The 24971-nt window shown below is 45.7% G+C and overlaps 1 protein-coding gene across 2 annotated transcripts in view; it reads right to left on the bottom strand.

The window, feature by feature from the left end:
• Positions 1-12083: 12083 nt before the first annotated feature.
• EPHB4 (EPH receptor B4) overlaps positions 12084-24971 on the bottom strand; it is a 78804-nt gene continuing 65916 nt past the window's right edge. The window contains exons 12-16 of one of the 2 annotated variants that reach the window (XM_077470952.1): positions 22817-23032; positions 21546-21695; positions 21261-21454; positions 14326-14484; positions 12084-13560 (exon numbers count right to left, since the gene is read on the bottom strand). In XM_077470952.1, the coding sequence (XP_077327078.1) occupies positions 13446-13560; positions 14326-14484; positions 21261-21454; positions 21546-21695; positions 22817-23032 (834 nt within the window). In that variant the 3' untranslated portion in view covers positions 12084-13445. The remainder of the gene's footprint in view (positions 13561-14325; positions 14485-21260; positions 21455-21545; positions 21696-22816; positions 23033-24971) is intronic. The other variant, XM_077470953.1, reaches the window with a different exon arrangement.

Below are 24971 nucleotides of genomic sequence, written 5' to 3'. Positions count from 1 at the left end.
TCCCACCATCCCTGTACTGAGTTCCCGGGTCTGTACACCTTCTGTGCCCATTATGAGGGGTTCCCACCAACACTGTGCTGAGTTCCTTGGTCTGTACACTTGCTGTGCCCATTATGAGAGGTTCCCACCATCCCTGTGCTGAGTTCCTTGGTCTGTACACTTGCTGTGCCCATTATGAGAGGTTCCCACCATCCCTGTGCTGAGTTCCCGGGTCTGTAGACCTTCTGTGCCCTTTATGATGGGTTCCCACCATCCCTGTGCTGAGCTCCTGGGTCTGTACATCTGCTGTTCCCATTATGAGGGGTTCTCACCATCCCTGTGCTGAGTTCCCAGGACTGTCCACCTGCTGTGCCCATTATGAGAGGTTCCCATCAACCCTGTGCTGAGTTCCTGGGTCTGTAGACCTGCTGTGCCCATTATTAGAGGTCCCCACCATCCCTGTGCTGAGTTCCTGGGTCTGTAGACCTTCTGTGCCCATTATGAGGGGTTCCCACCATCCCTGTGCTGAGTTCCCGGGTCTGTACACCTTCTGTGCCCTTTATGATGGGTTCCCACCATCCCTGTGCTGAGCTCCTGGGTCTGTACATCTGCTGTTCCCATTATGAGGGGTTAATTTTGTTTATTGAAAATCTTACAAACAACAACTTATATACAATAAAAACATAATAAATAAATAAAACATATTTACAAAATAATTGAATACAATTATACAAACCAGAAAGAACAAGAACAAAATAAACAGTGCAAAACAAATTGCGCACAACATAATCCCTATGGGAGAGCCAGACTAAGGAACATCACCGTCACCATGCATGTAGCCTTTTATCAAAATTATATTGGATCTGAAAATCTAGGGGAGTGAAAGAAGAATACAAAGAAAGCCGCACACCCCGAGATCAACAGGCAGCAGCTACAGAGCCCTGATATTCCTCCACGCCTTTATCCAGGCCTCCTGCTGCCACCTGTCTTTCTCAAGACCCCGAATCTTCCCAACCTCACCCAGAATGTTCTCCACCACCACTTCCACAGGGAGGATTTTACCCCGTAAGGATACCTGACACCGTGCACTCCACGTGAAATAACGGACTACTAAACTAACTAAAAAAAGTGTTTCTAAATCATAATCCCGACGAGTCTGGAAAGCCCCATACACCCACTCTGCATAACTCATATGGGGGAGGAAGGGTATACTCAGAGCCCTCCCCACCCTCTTGTACACCTCTATATTAAAAGGGCACTGAAGTAGAAAGTGATCCATGGACTCCACCACTCCTCCACACTCCACTCTCGGGCAGCCCCGATCACTCATGGAAAGAAACTTCAAGTTGCCCTTCACATATAGTTTTCCATGAAAGGCAAGCCAAGCCTGATCCCTAAATTTCATTGGGATTCTCTCCAAATTAATCAACCGCAAACCCACCCCCAAAACCAGGCTTGGGCAATCCCTCAAGGCCAGTGGCTCGCAAAAAACAGAGCTCATGATCCGCTTCTCAAGAAGTTTCCTTGGAAGAGATCTGACTTCCCCTGCCGTTACTTGCCACTGCCGAAGCATTTTCAAACACGGGGCAACATAAGCCGGGAGCTTATCATGCTTGACCCTCAGGCTTTTCACTGGCCCACCATTTTCCCAGTCTCGCAGAAAGGGCCTAAACCAGGACTGGAAAATACCAACCCACCCAGGCGGTCTCTCTGCCAACATGTTACCAAGATTGTACTTCACAAACATCAGAGAGAAAAAGACTACAGGGTTGATCATCCCTAGACCACCCTCCCGCCTAGAAAGGTAAGTCACATTCCTTTTGACAAGGTTTATTCTGTTCCCCCATAACAGCTGGAAGAAACAAGCATAGATCCTGGTATAGAGAGAAGCTGGCAAAACGCAAACAAAACTGACATATAGAAAAATCGGAATCAGGTAAGTCTTGATCAGATCAACCTTTTCCCTCAAGGAAAGCTGCCAACCTTTCCAGCTTGCCACCTTGGCATCGGCATTCTCCAGCCTGTTCACCCAATTTGCATGACCATAGTCACCTGGGCCAAATTCAATGCCTAGAACTCTAATTTTTTGCTGGGGCTCCGGGAAGTCATCCGGGAGAACAAAGCTCTCACCTTCCACGCCCATCCAGAAAGCTTCACACTTGTCCTGGTTGACCTTTGAACCTGATGCCTCTGAATACTGTGTTATCACTGAGACCACCTCCTGCGCCTCTCCAGTCCCAGAGACAAAAACAGAAACATCATCAGCATAGGCCACAACTTTCAAAGGAGGCTCACCAGCGATGCCCATAGGTACCCCACACAATGGCCCATTCTCCAGCCTTCTGATGAAGGGGTCAATTGCAAATGCATATAACAGAGGACTCAATGGGCACCCCTGACGCACACCCGAGCCGACCACAAAGGGTTGCCCGACCCAACCATTAACTAGCGGAAAGCTTTCAGCCCCTTTGTACAAAATCTTAAGCCAATCAATGAAACCCCCCTCCAGGCCATATCTGCCAAGAAGGAGCCATAAGTACTCATGATTAACCCGATCAAAGGCCTTAGCCTGATCCAATGTCAGCAAAAATTTACCCCAACCAGCAGCCCTACAACGCTCCAAGGCCTCCCGGACAGCTAACACTGCTGAGAAAGTGCTTCTACCTTGGACCGAACAGTGCTGGTGGTGAGATAACAAACTGCCTGCCACTGGTGATAATCGCCAGAAAAAAATCTTTGCCAGTATCTTTCTATCGACATTAAGAAGGCTAATGGGGCGCCAATTCTCAATCATCGAAGGATCTTTACCCTTTGACAGAAGGATCACTGCAGATTGCCTCATGGAGGGAGGGAGAGAACCCTCATACAAACAGCCATTAAAAACCTCCGCAAGGTAGGGAGCCAGGATCGTCTTAAAACATTTATAAAACTCAGCTGTCAACCCATCTGGCCCTGGCGTTTTCTTGATGGCCAGTTTATCAATAGCCTGGACTACCTCATCTGCAGTGATTTCATCTGTCAAATTCATCAAAGGAACATTACTTTCCAGTCCTGGTGTAGAGTCCAAAAAACCCAACATCCTTGTCCGATCAAGGTTCCTTCCTCCCAGGAGATCGGCATAGTATGACCTGACCACCTCCAGGATCCCTGACCTAGACTTCGTCAGAGAGCCCGTACTGTCCTTCAGGCCATGGACCGTCTTAACTGCTACGCTCTGTTTACAGTTCTGGTAAGGGTCAGGCGAATGGTATTTCCCGTAATCCCTCTCCTGAACCAAAGAGGCGTGCCGGTCATATTCATGTCTCCTAAGGAGGAGCTTCACCTCAGAGATCGCCCCAGAATCTCCTCCATTCGAAACAAGGCGGTCAAGTTTCCTCCGCAAACGCTGGTAGGTGATATACTTATCTTGCTGCTTCTTTCTTCCTATGGCCTTGAAAAGCCTAACAGTCCGCTGTTTTACAAGCTCCCACCATTCTGACTTGCTGTTGCAAAAGTCTAGGATTGTTACCTGTGCTTGAAAAAAATCCTCAAAGGATTGTCTTACTCTCTCGTCTTCCAGGAGGGCCGAATTCAATCTCCAGATACCCCTCCCCCTAGGTGGCATGTCTGAGGCATTCAGAGTCACAGACAGAATACAGTGGTCAGAAAACTCCACTGCCCGACACACAGGTGCCGAAAAAGCAGAGTCTCCCTTTAAAAAAAACCTATCTATCCTACTCTGACTACTACCTCTCTGAAAAGTGAACCCCGTGCTGTCTGGGCAACGCTTAATGTGCGCATCTACCAGACCTGCTTCCCTAACTATCGCATTGAGAAAAAGGGTGTCATAGCCCAGCCTATCTCTGAAACCTCTCCTGTCTTTAGACCTAGTAATGGTGTTGAAATCACCTCCAAAGATAACCTGCTGGGCCGTAAAAAGAAAAGGCTTAATCTTTGTAAAGAGGCATTTCCTGTCCCACTTCGTCTGGGGACCATAGATGTTAATCAGGCGCAAGTCCTGCCCCCTTACAGAGACGTCCAAGACCATGCATCTCCCAATCTCTACCTCAATTACCCGCCGGCACGTTACCATACCAGAAAAAAGGACTGCAACCCCGCTGTAAGGCTCGGCCGCAAGAGACCAAAATGAGGGACCACGTCTCCACTCCTTCTTTGCCAGATGTATATCAGCCAGACTATTCAGATGGGTCTCTTGTAAAAACAAAATGTCAGCATCAAACTCGCTGAGCAAAAATAAGGCCATATGACGAGCGCTTACTGATCTCAAGCTGGCAACATTAATGGTTGCCACTTTTAACGGAGTGGGAACTGCCATTAGGGTAATTGAGGCAGACGTTTCTTAGCCTGACTACTCCCTCTGCCTGGAGAACCAGCACGCTTTGTTGCGCCCTGGCACTCATCATCCATGGAGGACGCTGAACTGAACGAGTCCCAATCATCATCATCATCGTCCGACAGGACCTTAAACTTATTTTCCAAAGGCAAAACTACAGGATTTAAGGGAACTGAACCCCTTTTTTTCCTTCTTTTGCCCCTCCTCCTCCTATCCTCCAACCACTCCATATCATCTTTGGATAAACCACAACCAGCCTCCCCACACCTATCCTCCCCTTCAAACCCCTCCCCCCCACTCTCCCTTCCCTTATCTACCACCAGGCCAGCCTCCCCACTATTTTCCCCACTCCTCTGGCCCCCACGATCTGCAATAGGAACCCTGCAGCGTCGGGGGAGGGGGACTGGCACCACACCTGATGCACCAGCCTCAGCACCTCTTGCTGCCTCTGCAATTTTAGAAGACACAGAAGGATAAGACACAGAAGGATTGGACACATTCTTGGCAACTGAAACTTTACATACAGGCTGGGAGGACACAGGCACACTAGGTACACGCACAGACTGGGAGGACACAGACACATTGGGTACTGGCACAGACTGGGGAGACACAGACCCATTGGGTACTGGCACAGACTGGGGAGACACAGACACATTGGGTATGGGCACAGACTGGGGAGACACAGACACATTGGGTATGGGCACAGACTGGGGAGACACAGACACATTGGGTATGGACACAGACTGGGGAGACACAGACACATTGGGTATTGGCACAGACTGGGGAGACACATTGGGTATTGGCACAGACTCAGATGGGATCACAGGCCCTCCAGCTGATGAGCTCTGCGCATCCTCCATGTCCAGACGGAAAAACTCCCTCATGAGCTCCGGCTTGTTGTGCATTGCCTCAGGACACTGACTATAAGGATGTCCCACTGCATTGCACAGATTACACCTTATAATATTACAATCCTTTGCCAAATGCCCTATACCCTGACACAGGGAGCACTTCATCACTGGACAGGAGGATGCAAGATGCCCTTTATCTCCACATTTATTGCAGAGCTTTGGCTGGCCCGGGTAGAAGATGGTCAGCCTGTCCCTCCCCAGGAAAGCTGAGGATGGCAGATGCTGGACGACATTATCAATAACCTTTAGTTTCAGCTGCACAGACCATCCCCCTGTCCATATTCCCCGATCGTCCAAAATCTTTCTCAGGGGGCTCAGGACGTCCCCATACCTCCTCAACCATACAGTCAGATCCCCTTGGGGTATAGATTCATTGCGCACAAGTATTGTCACCATCTTAATGAGGGGCTGGCGGGATATAAGTTTGGGGATGAGCCCTTTCCAGTCCGGCAGGCCCCTACACACGTGTTCAAACTTCTCCCAAAATATGTCCAGAGACTCGGGACGGATAAAGGACAAATCATATTCATAGGAACCTGCCGGACTGATCAGGGCGAAGATATCCGCAGGCCTAAACCCCATCTGCAGAATTTTATCCACCACCACCCTCCTATGTGGGGGGTTTCCATCACCTTCCCATTTCAATTGTACAACATTCCTCCTTTTAAACAGGGAGAAAGATAGAACGTCCCCATGCTCCTTCCCTGCTTGTTCCCCCTTCCCAGATCCTGTGGCAGCAACACCAGCATAAGTTTTTCTTCCAGCTTTTGCAGTCTTGTCCTCAGATACATTCAGACCTGCTGGCAGAGAGTCTGAATCAGCTGGGATAGCAGTCTTCTGATTAGCAGGACCCACCCCCTCCCCCGAACACTCAGCTTCAATCCTGGGAGCCATCACAGTCTTGGCTGCTGCAGACTCCTGGAGAGCTGTAGTACTACTACACCCAGCATCTCCTCCACCATTCACAGGAACAGCCGCTGTGCCTGGTCCAGGCAAAGTCACTGTATTGTCCATGGACCTCTCTGCAGACTGAAGCTGACAGTTATTAGCAGATGTTATTGCTCGCTGTACATTGTCTATGGGTCTGGGCTGACTGTCTGTAGTACTACAACCCTCAGCAGGCCCATTGTTATTAAAGATCCCACCATCCTGCACACACACAGTACCTGCAGCTGCTCTCTCCACAGGAATAGGAACGGTGTCCATCTTCTCCTCACCTTCCTGGGGAGCTGAATCTGGACTGGCCTCCAGTTTGTTGATCAGATCCAACATGTTAGAACCTTCATCCTCCTGCTCAGATGTTCCACATTGCTGGGGAGGGAAGGGGACAGAGGCCTCCACCATTGAGGGCTCAGCAGGTGTCTGAGGTGTTGAACAGCTGGGCTCATCCTCCGGGCCCACTTTCTCACTCTCTGCTTCCATCTCCTCGCTCTCCATGCAGGAAGAAGCTCCTTTCCTCATTTGGTTAAATCGCTCCTCATTTTTATATTTTTCTTTAAAAGCTCCACTATTCTCCTTCAGAGAACTCACCAATTCCTTCTGCTTCCGCAGAGCTTGTTCCAGGTCCTTCAATTCAGGCCTCAGAGCCGGTCTCTTCTTACTGAAGACTTTGGCACAAATCTGCTTTTTCTTTTTAAATTCAGCTTTCAAAGCTCCCAACTTCTCCTCTTCCTTCTCAATCCGCTTCAGTGTTTCCACAATCCTCCGTCTAAAGGCAGACAGAGATTCATCCTTCCTTGGGCCAGGCCCAGAATCTTCCGCAGGTTGAGGCCTATCCAGGGGGCCCCCGCCAGGGTCCTCCCCAGGATCCAGCATCCTTCCTGGGGCAGAGGAGTAACTCTAGCCCCTGGTCTCTGGAAGCACAGGAGCAAAGGAACTAGCAACCTCTCACCTCGCTGTCAAGGAGAGGAATGGCAGTTTCCCACCATCCCTGTGCTGAGTTCCCAGGACTGTCCACCTGCTGTGCCCATTATGAGAGGTTCCCATCAACCCTGTGCTGAGTTCCTGGGTCTGTAGACCTGCTGTGCCCATTATTAGAGGTCCCCACCATCCCTGTGCTGAGTTCCTGGGTCTGTAGACCTTCTGTGCCCATTATGAGGGGTTCCCACCATCCCTGTGCTGAGTTCCCGGGTCTGTACACCTTCTGTGCCCACCATGAGGAGATGCATAGAGTGGAGATCTTCCATGGAAGCTCCTGAGATCCCACAGCTCTTCATTTATGAATTTTCTTCTCTTCACCTTTTGGACCCCTGTGTGACCAGTGACCCTGGGGCGGCACTGATGAGCAGGGTGACAGTTTGGAGAGTCAGCTCCGCCATCAGTCAATGATTATCCAGCTCCGTCTATCCATCAGGCCCCATGAATCCAGGCTGGACAGTGACTGGTGGGCGGCCAGAGGAAGAGTCAGCAGATAATGGGGTCGGGAGGGCCAAGGGTGGACAGCCATTGATTGAAGAGGGAAGACAATGGTTCCTCAGGCACACATACAGAGAAATGTGTGTACAATACGGGGGGGGGGCCACACCCGGCCTTTATCTGTACATAATGACCCCCTCATCACACTCAGCATTGTGCTGAGATTAAACCATTTCCTGAGCAGAGCTGGACAACAGAGGGGGCCGCCCACACCACCCCCACCACCCCCACCGCCTAGGACAGAAGAAAATGTAGACAATATGTCGCTGGTCATCAAATTCCAATAACAACAGAACAATACAAAGCATTCACTTCTCTGCAATGGGTTAACTTTATTTATGTATCAATTTTGAATTTCCTCAAAATTCACTTTTAGATTTAAAAAAAAAAAATAATAATAATAATTTATGATGAATTAGACTAAAAATAAAAAAATAAATATAACATTTAAAGTAAAAAAAATATATAAAATAAACAAAAATAAATAAAAACCCTAAAAAACAAAAAATAAATAATATTTTTAAAACGTTCAAATTCAGCCAACAAATCCTAATACCTGACTGATTGATTACAACCACAAAGAAAATATCTGATAAAAATGAAAAACAGCGGATATGAAATTTTATTTTATTTCATTCCGTTCTATAGTTGTGTGTGTTTTACTTTTTTGTATGGTATTATTACAACATTTTCACCCCCCCCCCCCCCCCCCCCACATATAGTTATTTGAATTTTTTTTTTTTTGCAGTATTTTTTTTAAATTGTTACACGAGATGACATTTTTAATTTTTTTTTTAATTATTTGATACGTTGTTATATATGACACCACAGCACCGTAACGTGTGTGTTACTGTAAAGTGCGGAATTTCGCATACATTACCATGATGTTGGTGTTAATGGGCTCTTACTGATCATCAATAGCAATTGGAAAATGTTCCACAATTGTCCCAAAAAGATATATATATATTTTTTCTTATACCTCTTTATAGCGGTCATGCCTAATATTTTGTAAGAAAAAAATTACCAAATTATTTTTATTAAAAAATTTGAGATGTATATATATATATATATATATATATATATATACTTGGGCATAAAATGCAAAAAATAAAAAAAAAAATTAGAAAAAATAAAACTATAAAAAAAAAAAAAGTCTGTATTCTGTGAAAGTATTGTATAAATGTAATTGTAAATGGAACTTCGGAATGTGCATTGTTTATTGTACGGTTAAAAATTGTTAATAAACTTTATTCTGATTAAAAAAAAAAAAATGTCCACCGATTTCCAATACCTAATTGATTGCACAAAAATAATTGATCAAATAAAATGGAAAAAAAAAAGAAAAAGACATAAAATTTTACATAGCTTTTTTTTTCCCTTTTTTTTTTTTTTTATTGTTTATTTTAAGCATTCTATTGTATGTAGTAACGTTGTGTTTTTCTTGCTCTAAGGTATTTTCTATGAAAATAGTTATATTGATTTGTATGATAAAAAAATTATATATTTGGAATAGTTTTTTATTTTATTTATTATTTTGTTGCAAATTATCTCATTTTTTATTTAGATTTTTTTTATTTTTTCAGCCCTGATATGGAAAAAATGGTTGCAGCCTCTGAAATTAGTTTTTTTAATTCTGCTGAATAGATTATTATGTTGGAACCTTCGGCCAGTATGTGGCGCTCTCACGAATGCCAAAATAGTTGGGCTTTGCTCTGGACCTCCCCTTACCTCCCCAGGAGGCTTTTGATACACTTGGGCAGTCTCAGTGCCGAGACAATACCATCCACTGCCCAGGGCAAAGATGCCAAATTGTACCTCCCACCCCCCTTAATTATGTACAAGCTTATGAGGAACGGGAGAGAGAGAGAGAACGAGAGAGAGAGCGCACAGCCCGCACCTCCTCCCTGCTCTCTCCTCTTCTCCTTGCCGTTTCCAGCACTGGGCTGACAGAAGTAGTGATTCGGCTGTCACTACTCCCGTCAGCCTTATAATAGAAGGGACTTGCGGAGCCCCTCATCCCTATAATACATGCTGCGCCCAGGGCACCTGTCTCTTCTGCCCACCCCCCTTGTCCCAGCCCTGGGCAGCCTTACCAAACTGCTCAGTTTGATTAATGATAATTCAAGAAAAGGTGGATGTGAGGCGCAGGAATCCATTATTTTATCAGTCGGGGAGTGTTGGTTGAACTTGATGACCGGAACTCGATAGTTCCACCAGAAAATGTTTTTTTTTATTTTTATTTTTTGCTTCCTGCTGTCTCTGTGACAACCACACCCTCTAAATATATGAATGTCACGGGGACAGGAAGTGAGTGCTAATCTCATGGAGTCACTTACCAGGTACAAGGAAGACCAGACAACGGAAGTGTATACTGGTTTGGGGTCAGTAACTCTAAGGGGCCCATTTACAAAGAAAAATTAGGCTCAGCATTCGCATTCCTGTGTTGTCTAATTTCTGTGATTGCCAGTGCCATCTAGTGGTCATAATGTGATATTTTCTTGATTGAGGTATTTCAGGAAAATGCTGCATTATGGCCACTAGGTGGAGCCACCATTCATAGGAAACAGGTGCAACAGCTGTGCAATTGCTAACGCATCGGCGCAATTCATTTTTGAACACTTTTTATGATTATAAATAGACCTCTAAGTATTGAAGTAGGAGGATCACCATGATGGCCAAACAACTAACATTTTCAGAAGATCAGCAATGGCGGCCTTTTTGTTTCACTTTCCTTGTGTTGAACCTCTCCAGTTCACCCACTACTCTGTCTTCTTATTACTGATAGTCTGGAAACACCATTTGTCTAGACATGTGGTTTTACTCTCCTGGGTTTCCCAGCTCCACTCACTGTGCTATCCAATGCCAGCCAAACACAATGGTGAGATTTCCCTGAATTCGTTTGTGTCTCTGCCCCTCCCACAATGGTGAGATTTCTCTGCAGTAGTTTGTGTCTCTGCCCTTCCCACAATGGTGAGATTTCTCTGCAGTGGTTTGTGTCTCTGCCCCTCCCACAATGGTGAGATTTCCCTGCAGTAGTTTGTGTCTCTGCCCCTCCCACAATGGTGAGATTTCCCTGCAGTCGTTTGTGTCTCTGCCCCTCCCACAATGGTGAGATTTCCCTGAAGTAGTTTGTGTCTCTGCCCCTCCCACAGTTGGGAGATTTTCTGCAGTAGTTTGTGTCTCTGCTCCTCCCACAATGGTGAGATTTCCCTGCAGTAGTTTGTGTCTCTGCCCCTCCCACAATTGTGAGATTTCCCTGCAGTAGTTTGTGTCTCTGCCCCTCCCACAGTGGTGAGATTTCCCTGCAGTAGTTTGTGTCTCTGCCCCTCCCACAATGGTGAGATTTCCCTGCAGTAGTTGTGTCTCTGCCCCTCCCACAATGGTGAGATTTCTCTGCAGTAGTTTGTGTCTCTGCCCCTCCCACAGTTGGGAGATTTTCTGCAGTAGTTTGTGTCTCTGCTCCTCCCACAATGGTGAGATTTCCCTGCAGTAGTTTGTGTCTCTGCCCCTCCCACAATGGTGAGATTTCTCTGCAGTAGTTTGTGTCTCTGCCCCTCCCACAATGGGGAGATTTCCCTGCGGTAGTTTGTGTCTCTGCCCCTCCCACAATTGTGAGATTTCCCTGCGGTAGTTTGTGTCTCTGCCCCTCCCACAATGGTGAGATTTCCATGCAGTAGTTTGTGTCTCTGCCCCTCCCACAGTTGGGAGATTTTCTGCAGTAGTTTGTGTCTCTGCTCCTCCCACAATGGTGAGATTTCCCTGCAGTAGTTGTGTCTCTGCCCCTCCCACAATGGTGAGATTTCTCTGCAGTAGTTTGTGTCTCTGCCCCTCCCACAGTTGGGAGATTTTCTGCAGTAGTTTGTGTCTCTGCTCCTCCCACAATGGTGAGATTTCCCTGCAGTAGTTTGTGTCTCTGCCCCTCCCACAATGGTGAGATTTCTCTGCAGTAGTTTGTGTCTCTGCCCCTCCCACAATGGGGAGATTTCCCTGCGGTAGTTTGTGTCTCTGCCCCTCCCACAATTGTGAGATTTCCCTGCGGTAGTTTGTGTCTCTGCCCCTCCCACAATGGTGAGATTTCCATGCAGTAGTTTGTGTCTCTGCCCCTCCCACAGTTGGGAGATTTTCTGCAGTAGTTTGTGTCTCTGCTCCTCCCACAATGGTGAGATTTCCCTGCAGTAGTTTGTGTCTCTGCCCCTCCCACAATGGTGAGATTTCACTGCAGTACTTTGTGTCTCTGCCCCTCCCACAAAGCCATGATGAACTTCTCTCTCTCTCTTGAGTAGTTTGAGTAAACAGGGAATTCTGGTGTCAATCTTCAAGCACTGGTGGGTGGTCATGGCCTTTAAGAGCCCCAAAACCAGACAACCTCACGTCCATGGCTCTGCAAAATATTAAGTGATAACGTCCTGCATGACATGTGAAGAGTTTCCCTGGAAAGAACTGAGTATTTTTTATCACTTTTATTATCAAATAATTTAATATAAAAAGTAAGGAACAGAATGAAATCTTCACAAATGCATATATATATAAATATATACACGTACTGTACAATCGTAAGTAACCGCGGTCTTCACAGTGCGATATATAGAAAACACGTGTACGTTCCAGACACACTCAGGGCGGAGAGGCAGTTACGTTGGTCGGCGTACACAACAGAAACGCACGTACGATAATTCTGTTCCCTGTTCACCGTGTATAAGGCCTTATACATTACGGCCACACACTTAATATTGCATCGGTGACATCATGGAGGACACCACTGGGCATCAGAAGTCATTATCAGGGCTTCCTCCTGACGTCCGGACTCGTGGTCCAAGACCAAAGACTTTGGTAAGCTGTAGGCCAACGGTAACAGTCCAGCAGCCTCTGTAAGCCAAAGATTATCAATCATCTGGTCAGCTGCAGGCCAATGGTAACAGTCCAGTGGTCCCTGTAGGCCAAAGATGGTCAATCATTTGGTTGACCAGGCCCATGGTAACAGTCCAGTGGTCTCTGTAGGCCAACGATGGTCAATCATTTGGTTGACCAGGCCAATGGTAACAGTCCAGTGGTCTCTGTAGGCCAACGATGGTCAATCATTTGGTTGACCAGGCCAATGGTAACAGTCCAGTGGTCTCTGTAGGCCAACGATGGTCAATCATTTGGTTGACCAGGCCAATGGTAACTCACTAACTGCTCCTTGTAGGCCAAAGGTGGCAACGAAATGGTTAAGGGTCAGGGTTTCAGAGGATGGCCTGACTCTGCAGTCGGAAGGGTTATATTAACTGGTAGGGTATACAGTTCAATGACCATTTGTTGTCTTTAATGGCCCCTTGTGGTTCAAGAAATAGAGAGGATGCCAACTTCCATTGCAGTCTCTTGGGTAGTCCTTGGCATGAGCTTGCAGTATAACGGCTGAAGGCACTGGGTTGCAGTTTCATTGTCAAGTGTAGAGCAAATTTGTAATCCAAAAGCCTTTGGAGGCACGCTACAGTCTGTCCATCCTGTGAAGGCACTGGGCAACTGTCTGGAATGGTCCTCTGAAAGAAATGGGTGATGGTCCAACTGCCTTATGGAGGCAACGGGTAACACTCAAATAGTCCTTTAAAGGCACTGGAGAACTGTCTTTGGAGGCACTGGGTAACAGTCCAACTGTCCTTGGAGGGCACTGGGTAACAGTCCAACTGTCCTTTATAGGCACTGGGAAACTGTTCAGCTGGCCTTTGAAGGCACTGGGAAACTTTCCAGTTGGCCTTTGAAGGCACTGGGAACCTGTCCAACAGTTCCTGAAGGCACTGGTTTGCAGTCAAACAGTCTTTTGAAAACCATTAGTAACACGGTGCAGAAATTGGCGGAAGCTTCTCCGGTGGAATGATCTGTTGTAGACTAGATAGAATTTTCTTCTGATGGCCAGCAAGGGTGATGCCCATTCGAAGGAGATCCCTGAAAGGGAAAGAGGAAGAGGATCACTCAATATGCATTCAATTTATTAGCCCAAATAACGATTTCTCTGTCCCTAATCGACCCCAGCCTGCCTATCAAGCTATCTCTACTGCCCCCTTTGTCTTGTTTGAATAACTATAACCCCCCCCATACACACACACACACACCTCCTCTACTGCCTTGTCACTGCATATTTCTTGAAGTATAGTTAGACATTATGAACATATCAAAGACACACCTTCTGTACCCTCTAATTTGGGAAGAAAGTCGATATTTTACAACCCGTGACCTTGTCACAGGGTCCCCGATGCACTTGGCACTTCAATACCCCGTTGGAGAAGTCACTCTTAGGGAATGCTCAAAAACCAGCCCACTGAATTGGTAAAGACTGAGCGTTTATGGGAACTGTTGCCTACAAGGGCATGTTCACCTTATAGGAGAGTAACGTAAGGTGCCCATTGTAGACTGCAGTTCGCATGGGCACTCCGCCTTTACAGTTCCAGTGGTTGGCTCTCAGGGCCTTTTAGGATTACATTCTGTGAGTGTAGGGGTGGGCCTATGGGGGGCGCTTAGGCAGGTTTGTGGGTGGCCAATTTTAGGTTTGATGTGCATCCAAACAAGTGACTGCAGATGAGGATTGATTAGAAGCAGGTTGGCTTGATGACCCAGTCTGCAGCTTCAGAATCTGACTTGAGGTTATTGGGGTAACAGACACAGTTTGTTATTCAGACACTGATAAAACATTTCCTTGCTTGGATGACATACTCTGTGGTGATCTGCCGCACTCGGCTGAAGGTGGTAAATCCGGCGCTCCTGAAACCCTCTTCGTAACGACCCATCTTGATGGCGTGCAACCACTCGCCCACCGTGGCAAAGGAGGAGTAGTGGGGTGTGCGCTGGTCCAGGAGGGGCTGCTGCGACGACCTGCCAGGGGCAAGGGGGGGGGAGGGGAGAGAAGATCCATGGTGGTCAGAAATGCTGCAGAAACACAACTGACCCCCCCGCCAAAGTCCAAGGACAATGTCTCTGCTCAACTGACCGGATGCACCCCAGTCATGGCCTTATTTTAAGTAAGATTTTGATTGGACATTTTTTACAAAAGGGTGCAGTGGGAGGGTCAATTTTATACCACCAATTTATTAAATTCAGAATAGTCAGCTTTTGTGTTACAAATCAGTTGGTGAAGTTAACTGGACACACCAATCAAAATCGTACTGCCAATGGCCAAAAATTTGTGAGTTTGTGAAAATAGATGTAAAGAGGATACAGGCAGCACTGGATACTTTGGTGGCTGAAGGGTTAAGCCCATCAAATACGTCTCATATGTATAAAATATATAACAGTAATGAACATCTAGATGCTGGAAATTGGTAGACTAATGGTTCTCCATGCGGAGATATCATGAATTTAGGGTCTACCTAAGAACTAGGATCGTGCAGCTGCTAGTTCTATGACTGCATGGAGTCACCGATGGCTGCTGGTCCACATTTAATGATCTGGAACCAAATCAGTGTGACTGGAAGCCCAGAATGATGATCCCATGAGGGGTGTTCATAAACAAACCCTGCCGACTAGAGAAGCACATTGACGGCTGGGACCAACAGGCTGCAGCTGTCACAGTGCAATTCAGTGAGCGGGAAAAAAAAAAAACTGGTTGGTTTCCAATAAAAATAGCAAAATATTTTTAGTGGTGGTCACGGGACCACCTGGTCATTTGTCTCCCGAAGAAGAAGGCTGGGGTTGGAGATTGAAGGGGATGTCGCAGATCCTAGGAGACTCTTTGTTCCCATACTGTAGGTGGAGACGTGTCCTTGTCACCCAACCATGGTAGCTAACATCAACAGCCCTAGAGGACCATGCATTTTCAGGCCTTACGAAGGGTTGTGCAGGAGTCGCTGTCACTGAAATGTGAGGGGGCATGGCAGCTGACGTCATTGGTCCTAGAGTACCTTGGGGGCATGGCAGCTGATGTCAATAGACCCAGAAGATCATGCATTCCCAGGCTGTAGGCTGGGACGTTCAGGGGTCACTGTCACTGAAACTCGAGATGGGCATAACAGCTAAATTCAATGGCCCTAGAGGACAGCTGATGGTGTTCTTGGGTTGTAGATGGTGAAATGCAGGAGCCACTGTCACCAAAACCATGGGCTTGGCAGCTATCACCAACAACCCTAGAGGACCTTGCATTCATAGGGTGTAGGATGGGACATTCAGGAGCCACTGGCACTCAACCATGGGCTTGGCAGCTAGCAACATCCCTAGAAGACTATGTGTTCTTGAGATGTAGGCTGGGACATGCAGGAGCCACTGTCGGTGAAACTGGAGGAAGCATGGCAGCTGACATCAATGGCCCTAAAGGATGTTGGGAGCATGACAGCTGATGTCAATGAACCTAAAAAACATTGTGTTATTGGACTGTAGACAGGGACAAGCAGGAGCCACTGGCAGTCAACCATTGGCTTGGCAACAGCCCTAGAGGGCCTTGTATTTTTGAGCTGTAAGCTGAGATGTGCAGGAGCCACTATCACTGAAACTAGAGGGTACATCGCAGCTGACGTCAATGGTCCTAGAGGACATTGGGGGAATGACAGCTGATGTCAATGGGCCTAGGATACTTTGTGTTCCCGGAGTGTAGGCGGGGACCTGCAGGAGCCACCGTCCCTCAACCATGGGCATGGCAGCTAACATCAACAGCCCTAGAGGACCATGAATTCCCAGGCTGTCGGCTGGGATATGCAGGAGCCACTGTCACGGAAACTGGAGGGGGCATGGCAGCTTATGCCAATGGCCCTAGAAGATGTTGGGGGCATGACAGCTGATGTAAATAGAGATAGAAAACTTTGTGTAATTGGACTGTATACAGGGACATGCAGCAGCCACTGGCACTCAACCATTGGCTTGACAACAGCTCTAGAGGAGGCATGGCAGCTGATGTCAATGGCCCTAGAGGACCTTGGGGGCATGACATCAGATGTCAATGGACCTAAGAGATCTTGTGTTCTTGGGTTGTAGATGGTGAAATGCAGGAGCCACTGTCACCAAAACCATGGGCTTGGCAGCTATCATCAACAGCCCTAGAGGACCTTGCATTCATAGGGTGTAGGATGGGACATTCAGGAGCCACAGGCACTCAACCATGGGCCTGGCAGCTAGCAACATCCCTAGAAGACTATGTGTTCTTGAGATGTAGGCTGGGACATGCAGGAGCCACTGTCAGTGAAACTGGAGGAAGCATGGCAGCTGACATCAATGGCCCTAAAGGACGTTGGGGGCATGACAGCTGATGTCAATGAACCTAGAAAACATTGTGCTATTGGACAGTAGACAGGGACATGCAGGAGCCACTGGCACTCAACCACTGACTTCTCAACAGCCCTAGAGGACCTTGCATTCTTGACCTGTTGGCTGGGACATGCAGGAGCCACTGTTACTGAAACTGGAAGAAGCATGGCAGCCCTCAATGGCCCTAGAGGACTTTGCATTCTTAGAGTGTAGACGGGGATATAGGTGGGGATGTGCAGGAGCCACTATCACTCAACCATGGGCTTTGAGGCTATCACCAACAGCCCTAGAGGACCTTGTATTCTCAGGCTGTAGGCTGGGAGGTGCAGGAGCCGCTGTCACTGAAACTGGAGGGGGCATGGCAGCTGACATCAATGGTCCTAAAAAATGTTGAAGGCATGACAGCTGATATAAATAGAGATATAACATTTTGTGTAATTGGGCTGTAGACAGGGACATGCAGCAGCCACTGACACTCAACCATTGGCTTGGCAACAGCTCTAGAGGACCTTGCATTCTTCACCTGTAGGCTGGGACATGCAGGAGCCACTGTTACTGAAACTGGAAGAAGCATGGCAGCCCTCAATGGCCCTAGAGGACCATGCATTCTTAGAGTGTAGATGGGGATATAGGTGGGGATGTGCAGGAGCCACTGTTACTCAACAATGGGCTTAGCAGCCAACAATAACAGCCCTAGAGGACCTTGCATTCTCAGGCTGTAGGCTGGGAAGTTCAGGAGCCGCTGTCACTGAAACTAGAGGTGGGCACGGCAGCTAATGTCAATGGACTTGGAAAACTCTGTGTTCACGGACTGTAGGTGGGGACATGCGGGGGCCACTAGCACTCAGCTATTGGCTTGGCAGCTAACATCAACAACCCTAGAGGACCTTGCATTCTTAGGGTGAAGGCAGGGATGTGCAGGAGCCACTGGCACACAACCACGGGCATTGCAGCCAACAGAAAAAGCCCTAGAGGACCTTGCAGAAGCTGCTGTCACTGAAACTTTAGGAAGCATGGCAGCTAATGTCAATGGACCTAGGAAACTGTGTTCATAGACTTTAAGGTGGGACATGCAGGAGCCACTGTCACCCAACTATGGTCTTGGAAGCTAACATCATAGAGGACCTTGCATTCTTGACCTGTAGGCTGGGATGTGCAGAAGCCGCTGTCACTGAAACTGGAGGAAGCATGGCAGCTAATGTCCATGGACCTAGGAAACTGTGTTCACGGACTTTAAGGTGGGACATGCAGGAGCCACTGTCACCCAACTATGGGCTTGGAAGCTAACATCATAGAGGACCTTGCATTCTGGAGCTGTAGGCTGGGATGTGCAGAAGGCGCTGTCACTGAAACTAGAGGAAGCATGGCAGTTAATGTCCATGGACCTAGGAAACCGTGTTCACGGTCTTTAGGTGGGACATGCAGGAGCCACTGTCACCCAACTATGGGCTTGAAAGCTAACATCATAGAGGACCTTGCATTCTGGAGCTGTAGACTGGGATGTGCAGAAGCTGCTGTCACTGAAACTGGAGGAAGCATGGCAGCTAATGTCTATGGACCTAGGAAAGCGTGTTCACGGACTTTAGGTGGGACTACCTACATGACGCATGTCAGATCGGATTCCCATAATTCCCAAATCAGAGGAAGAAACACCAACTGACCATACTAGGAACGGACCTGCTTCCATGCCAGGCGTGGTCAGTAATAAAACAGGAAGGGGTTATTTGCTTTGGTTTCTGGCAGGATCACCAGGTAAGTTATGGTTTTAGAAGACGAGAATGCGGATCTTGTACTGAGATTACAGAGAGGAGAAGACTCGTCCCCCAAGTTTTTAACCAAAGGGATGATAAATTCTGACCAAAAACAATGGACGCCCCCAGCGATATACTTTGTTGGGTGTCTTTGTTACATGAGACGTATTTGATGAAGACTTTCACATTTTCAATGTTTAACCTCCTGAGCAGCCGATGCGGCAAACTTCCTGCACCGTCCTCCTCCTCCTCCTCCTCCGTCCTTCATGTACAGGATAGATCTGCCCGGGCCCGAGTCTGTTAATTAGGAAGCCGAGCGCACAATAATCCCATTATCTCTCCCCGCTACGCCCCGTCCTTTCCACGGCGGCTTCCTCTCTGCCGCATTCTAACCTCTGAACTCCGACCTCAGCCCTGGAGAGCAATGCTCCCGCAATCAGTCTCACTTCCCCCGCTTCGCATAACCCCCCCTCCCCCAATGCTGCACTCCAGCAAGACCCAGCAGAGCCTCATAGGGAAAGACTACTTATTATTATTCTGTGATTTTTATTATCTACTTATCTATTGCAACAGATAAAAACATTCTGAAAAGATTCAAAGTTTTGGGTGTAGCTGAGACGAGTTAGACCCCTTGCCATGTTTTTGCTGCTGTCTGTGTCCCCGCTGAAGAGATTCACCCTCTCTATCTGTCCTGGTGTCACCGGCACAGAAAGTGAAATCCAAACACCAAACAGAAATAGAGGGGAAAACTTCCAACGGGGACACCTGTGAGGGGAGATTTCATTCCCCTTCCTGTTGTGACTCCAGGAAAGGAAGTCCTTGCAAAATATATTGTATTGAAAATATAAAAATGTATAAAATGTTATTGAATATTACTATAAAATATAATATAATTATAATATAAGCTATTCAATAATTTCATTTATAATATTTATAATAAAAATAATAATTTGCTACAATAATTGTTACTATTGATAACTATATAATTATATTATTAGAATTATATTATATTAGAATTTTATATAATTCAACATTTAATGATAATTGAATAATATTATATTAATTATATTATATATATATATATATATATATAATCTATGTGATTGGTTCTGTTTACACATCTGTAATTGCGGTCCGTCTCTATTGTGTTTATGTTTTAAAGTAAAAATAAACAGCCTTTAAAAAATATATATATATTATATATAAAATATAATAATAATAATTTGCTAAAAGAATTGTTCCTTTTGATAACTAATATATTATAATTATATGATGATCTTATAATTCAATATTTTATAATAATGTAATAAAATGATATTATATTAATTTCATTATATAAAAATAATTGTTCCTTTTAACAACGATTATAATTATATTATTATAGTTATATTATAATCCTATAATTCAATATTTATTAATTATAATATTATATATATATATATATATATATATATATATATTCAACGTGATTGGTTCTGTTATGTGCACTTTACACATCTGTAATTGCAGTCCGTCTCTATTGTGTTTATGTTGCAAAGTCAAAATAAACACCCTTTAAAAAATATATATATATATATTATATATAAAATATAAAATAATAATTTGCTAAAAGATTTGTTCCTTTTGATAACTAATATAATATAATTATATTATAATCCTATAATTCAATATTTTATAATAATGTAATAAAATTCTATTTTATTTTATTATATAAAAATAATTGTTCCTTTTGACAATTATTATTATATTATTATAGTTATATTATAATCCTATAATTCAATATTTATTATATTATATTATATTATATTATATATATATATATATATGATTGGTTCTGTTATGTCCACTTTACACATCTGTAATTGCAGTCCGCCTCTATTGTTTTTATGTTGTAAAATAAAAAAAATATTAAATATAAAAATAATAATTTGCTAAAAGAATTGTTCCCTATTATAATCCTATAATTCAATATTTAATAATAATTTAATACAATTATATGATATTCATTTAATTATATAAAAATAATTTTCTAAAAGAATTGTTCCTTTTGCTAAAATGTTTTGTTCCTTTTGATAACTATTATAACTATGGTATATTTTTTATAGTTATATTATAATCCTAAAATTCAATATGTAATAATAATTTAATAATGATATATTAATTATATTATTTAAAAAAAATATGTAAAATGCCGAATTAAATTTGTTAGCAGGAACATCTTTATTTTTGCTCTGTCTTCACTTCCTTGCAGCTGTCTTGTTGACTGTGACTCTCATTTTCTGAGCCTACCATTATTTTCTCAGGCATCACAAAGCACCTGATGTTTACCTAATATCTATTCATGGCCTGCACCCATCCCCCGCCACCATTTTTTTGGGGTCTAAAAAAAACAAGTTTTGTCCTTATTCTTGTCATACACAACAGGACAAGTCCTTCAACTTTAACGGGAACCCATCACACATACATAACAATGCCTGCAATAATATTTCAAAGGACACAGCCTATCAATTCACAAGAAACCAGTGATTGGGATAAGTAGGGCTCGTTTTTTTATGGTGGCCCACGTCAAGAACAAGGCCGTCTCTGTCATGTATGGATGACGGGTTCTCTCGTCTTTCATAGTTAAACCCTTGACATGACCCCCTTGTCCTCCGGGCACCCACTTACCCCGGCTGTTCCCTGGCGGTGATCTTCAGACTGGCGGGGTTGCGGATGAGCTTGTCGAGGGCGCTGACGATTTCCGCGAAGCGGGGGCGGGAGGCCCTGTCCCGTTGCCAGCAGTCCAGCATGAGTTGGTGCAGCGCGGAGGGGCAGTCGGGTGGGGCGGGGAGCCGGTAGTCCTGCTCTATGGCGTTGATCACCTAGAGAGACAGAGACACATGAATTATATATAGGACCCTATAGGTGGTGACCTTTTTACGAGGAGAACACGAGCAGTTGAGGGGAACTCACGTCTTGGTTGGACATGTCCCAGTATGGCCGCTCTCCGAAGGACATGACTTCCCACATGACGATGCCGTAGCCCCAGACGTCGCTGGCGGAGGTAAACTTGCGGAAGGCGATGGCTTCTGGCGCTGTCCAGCGAATCGGTATTTTGCCACCCTATGAAGAGACAGATGCAGATGGCTTAATGACCCTTCTGGGCTTTGTACTCATTTCCTTCTAGAGATAATGGGGCCCCATACAGTCTAACTGACAGGACCCCATCCACAAGCAGACCCCTGCCAGGCTCGGGTCCCTTTGCTGTCCCTGACAAAAAAAAAATATGGTAATGCAAACTATCTGCGCCATTTAATTTCAGCTATGGGTGGTGTTTTGTGTGCCGAGTCACTCGTGGACTTTCTATTATATCTTAATCTTGAGGACTCTAAAAGGCAAGGTGCCCTTGCTGTAGTTCCTGGTTCTATTCCTGTCCACCAGGAAGTTTTGGGTGAAAATCCCACCTTTTGTGTGTATTCCTTTCACATTCTTCAGAATATAAAATAAATAAAAAATCAAATAGGGATGGTGTGAACCCCAGATCATGGGTACATCAGGTGTACAGACTCGGGAACTCCGCACAGGGATGGTGGGAACCCCTCATAATGGGCACAGCAGGTGTACAGACCCGGGAACTCAGCACAGGGATGGTGAGAACCCCTTATAATGGGCACAGCAGGTGTACAGACCCGGGAACTCAGCACAGGGATGGTGTAAACCCCTTATAATGGGCACAGCAGGTGTACAAACCCAGGAACTCAGCACAGGGATGGTGTGAACCCCTTATAATGGGCACAGCAGGTGTACAGACCCGGGAACTCAGCACAGGGATGGTGTAAACCCCTTATATTGGGCACAGCAGGTGTACAGAACCAGGAACTCAGCAAAGGGATGGTGGGAACCCCTTATAATAGGCACAGCAGGTGTACAGACCTGGAAACTCAGCGCATGGATGGTGTGAACCCCTTATAATGGACACAGCAGGTCTACAGACCTGGGAACTCAGCAGAAGGATGGTGGGAACCCCTCATAATGGGCACAGTAGGTGTACAGAACCAGGATCTAACTGCAGGGACCTTCCCAGTATATTCACAGAGAGACAGAAGAGATTGTCAGAGGAGTTAACTCTCCAGTATCCACCAAAACAAGGGTCTTGGATGGAAGCGATATTCTACATTGTATTCTAATGGCGGTCCCCTCATTTTGGTTGTAATTCCCCAAACCCCTCCAATGCTACTACCTACCAGACAGGACGTATATGTTGGGTCGGTGGATCCTTCCTGCAGGAACCTGGACAAGCCGAAATCAGACACTTTGCACACCAGGTTGCTGTTCACCAGAATGTTCCGAGCTGCCAGGTCCCGGTGGACATAATTCATCTCTGCTAGGTAACGCATGCCAGAAGCGATCCCACGCAACATCCCTACCAATTGGATAGGCGTGAACTGTCCATCATTCGCCTGTCAGGGACAAGACAATGAACACAAAATGTAAACATACAATATCAGTTTCCCCCAAAATACAATATAGGAACTGTAGCGGCAAATATTGGTGTAGAACATCCAACTTGACTCATTTCATTCACCAGCAAGAGCAGCAGTAGATTTAATATTCAATGAGCTATAAACTGGGTCTTCACCAACAATGATCCATGACACCTTCCACCATTACTCCATTCTCTAGCACCCCTTCCTCCTCATCATCTCTTTCACCATCACACCTTCGTCCATCACCCTTTTCACCATAATTCCAACACACCTTCCTTCATCACATCACCCTGGTCTCCAGGACCCCTTTCACTATCATCAAACAATTATCCACCACCCCTTCCTCCATCACACATTTCTCCATCACATTTCCCCACCAACACCACATACTATATCATTCCATTCAGCATCACCACATTTACCAGCACCTCTTTTAACATCACCACATTCTCATCACATCTTTCTTCATCACTCCTTTTACCATCACCACTTCCAACATTGACTACCGACCATCTCCCCTCCCTCCATCATATCATTGTCCATCACCACTTCCAACATCAACCACCTACCATCTCCCCTCCCTCCATCATATCATTATCCATCACCACTTCCAACATCAACCACCTACCATCACCCCTCCCTCCATCATATCATTATCCATCACCACTTCCAACATCAACCACCTACCATCACCCCTCCCTCCATCATATCATTATCCATCACCACTTCCAACATCAACCACCTACCATCACCCCTCCCTCCATCATATCATTGTCCATCACCACTTCCAACATCAACCACCTACCATCACCCCTCCCTCCATCATATCATTATCCATCACCACTTCCAACATCAACCACCTACCATCACCCCTCCCTCCATCATATCATTATCCATCACCACTTCCAACATCAACCACCTACCATCACCCCTCCCTCCATCATATCATTATCCATCACCACTTCCAACATCAACCACCTACCATCACCCCTCCCTCCATCATATCATTATCCATCACCACTTCCAACATCAACCACCTACCATCACCCCTCCCTCCATCATATCATTATCCATCACCATTTCCAACATCAACCACCTACCATCACCCATCCCTCCCTCATACCATTATCCATCACCATTTCCAACATTGACCACCCACCCTCACTCCTCCCTCCATCATACCATTATCCATGAGCACTTCCAACATCACTTTTTCCTTCATCACCCCTCCTCCATCATATCATTATCCATCACCACTTCCAACATCACCCCTCCCTCCATCATACTATTGTCCATCAACACTTTCAACATCAACCACCTACCATCACCCCTCCCTCCATCATATCATTATCCATCACCATTTCCAACATCAACCACCTACCATCACCCCTCCCTCCATCATATCATTATCCATCACCATTTCCAACATCAACCACCTACCATCACCCCTCCCTCCATCATATCATTATCCATCACCAATTCCAACATCAACCACCTACCATCACCCATCCCTCCCTCATACCATTATCCATCACCATTTCCAACATTGACCACCCACCCTCACTCCTCCCTCCATCATACCATTATCCATGAGCACTTCCAACATCACTTTTTCCTTCATCACCCCTCCTCCATCATATCATTATCCATCACCACTTCCAACATCACCTCTCCCTCCATCATACTATTGTCCATCAACACTTTCAACATCAACCACCTACTATCACTCCTCCCTCCATCATAACATTATCCATCACTGCTTCCAATATCAACCACCCACCATACTATTATCCATCACCAACCACCTACCATAATCCCTTCCTCCATCATCCCTTCCACTATTGCACCATTGTACAGTATATAGCATCTGTCTTCCACTTGTCAGTCACAGATATCCTCTATTACCCTTCTA

Source organism: Lithobates pipiens, unplaced genomic scaffold, assembly GCF_037356315.1.
Source record: "Lithobates pipiens isolate NorthernLeopardFrog02 unplaced genomic scaffold, aLitPip1_a1.2 Scaffold_8, whole genome shotgun sequence".
NCBI classification, from domain to species: domain Eukaryota; kingdom Metazoa; phylum Chordata; class Amphibia; order Anura; family Ranidae; genus Lithobates; species Lithobates pipiens.
Note: the sequence above shows the minus strand (reverse complement) of the source record. Positions and strands in the feature narration are given on the sequence as shown.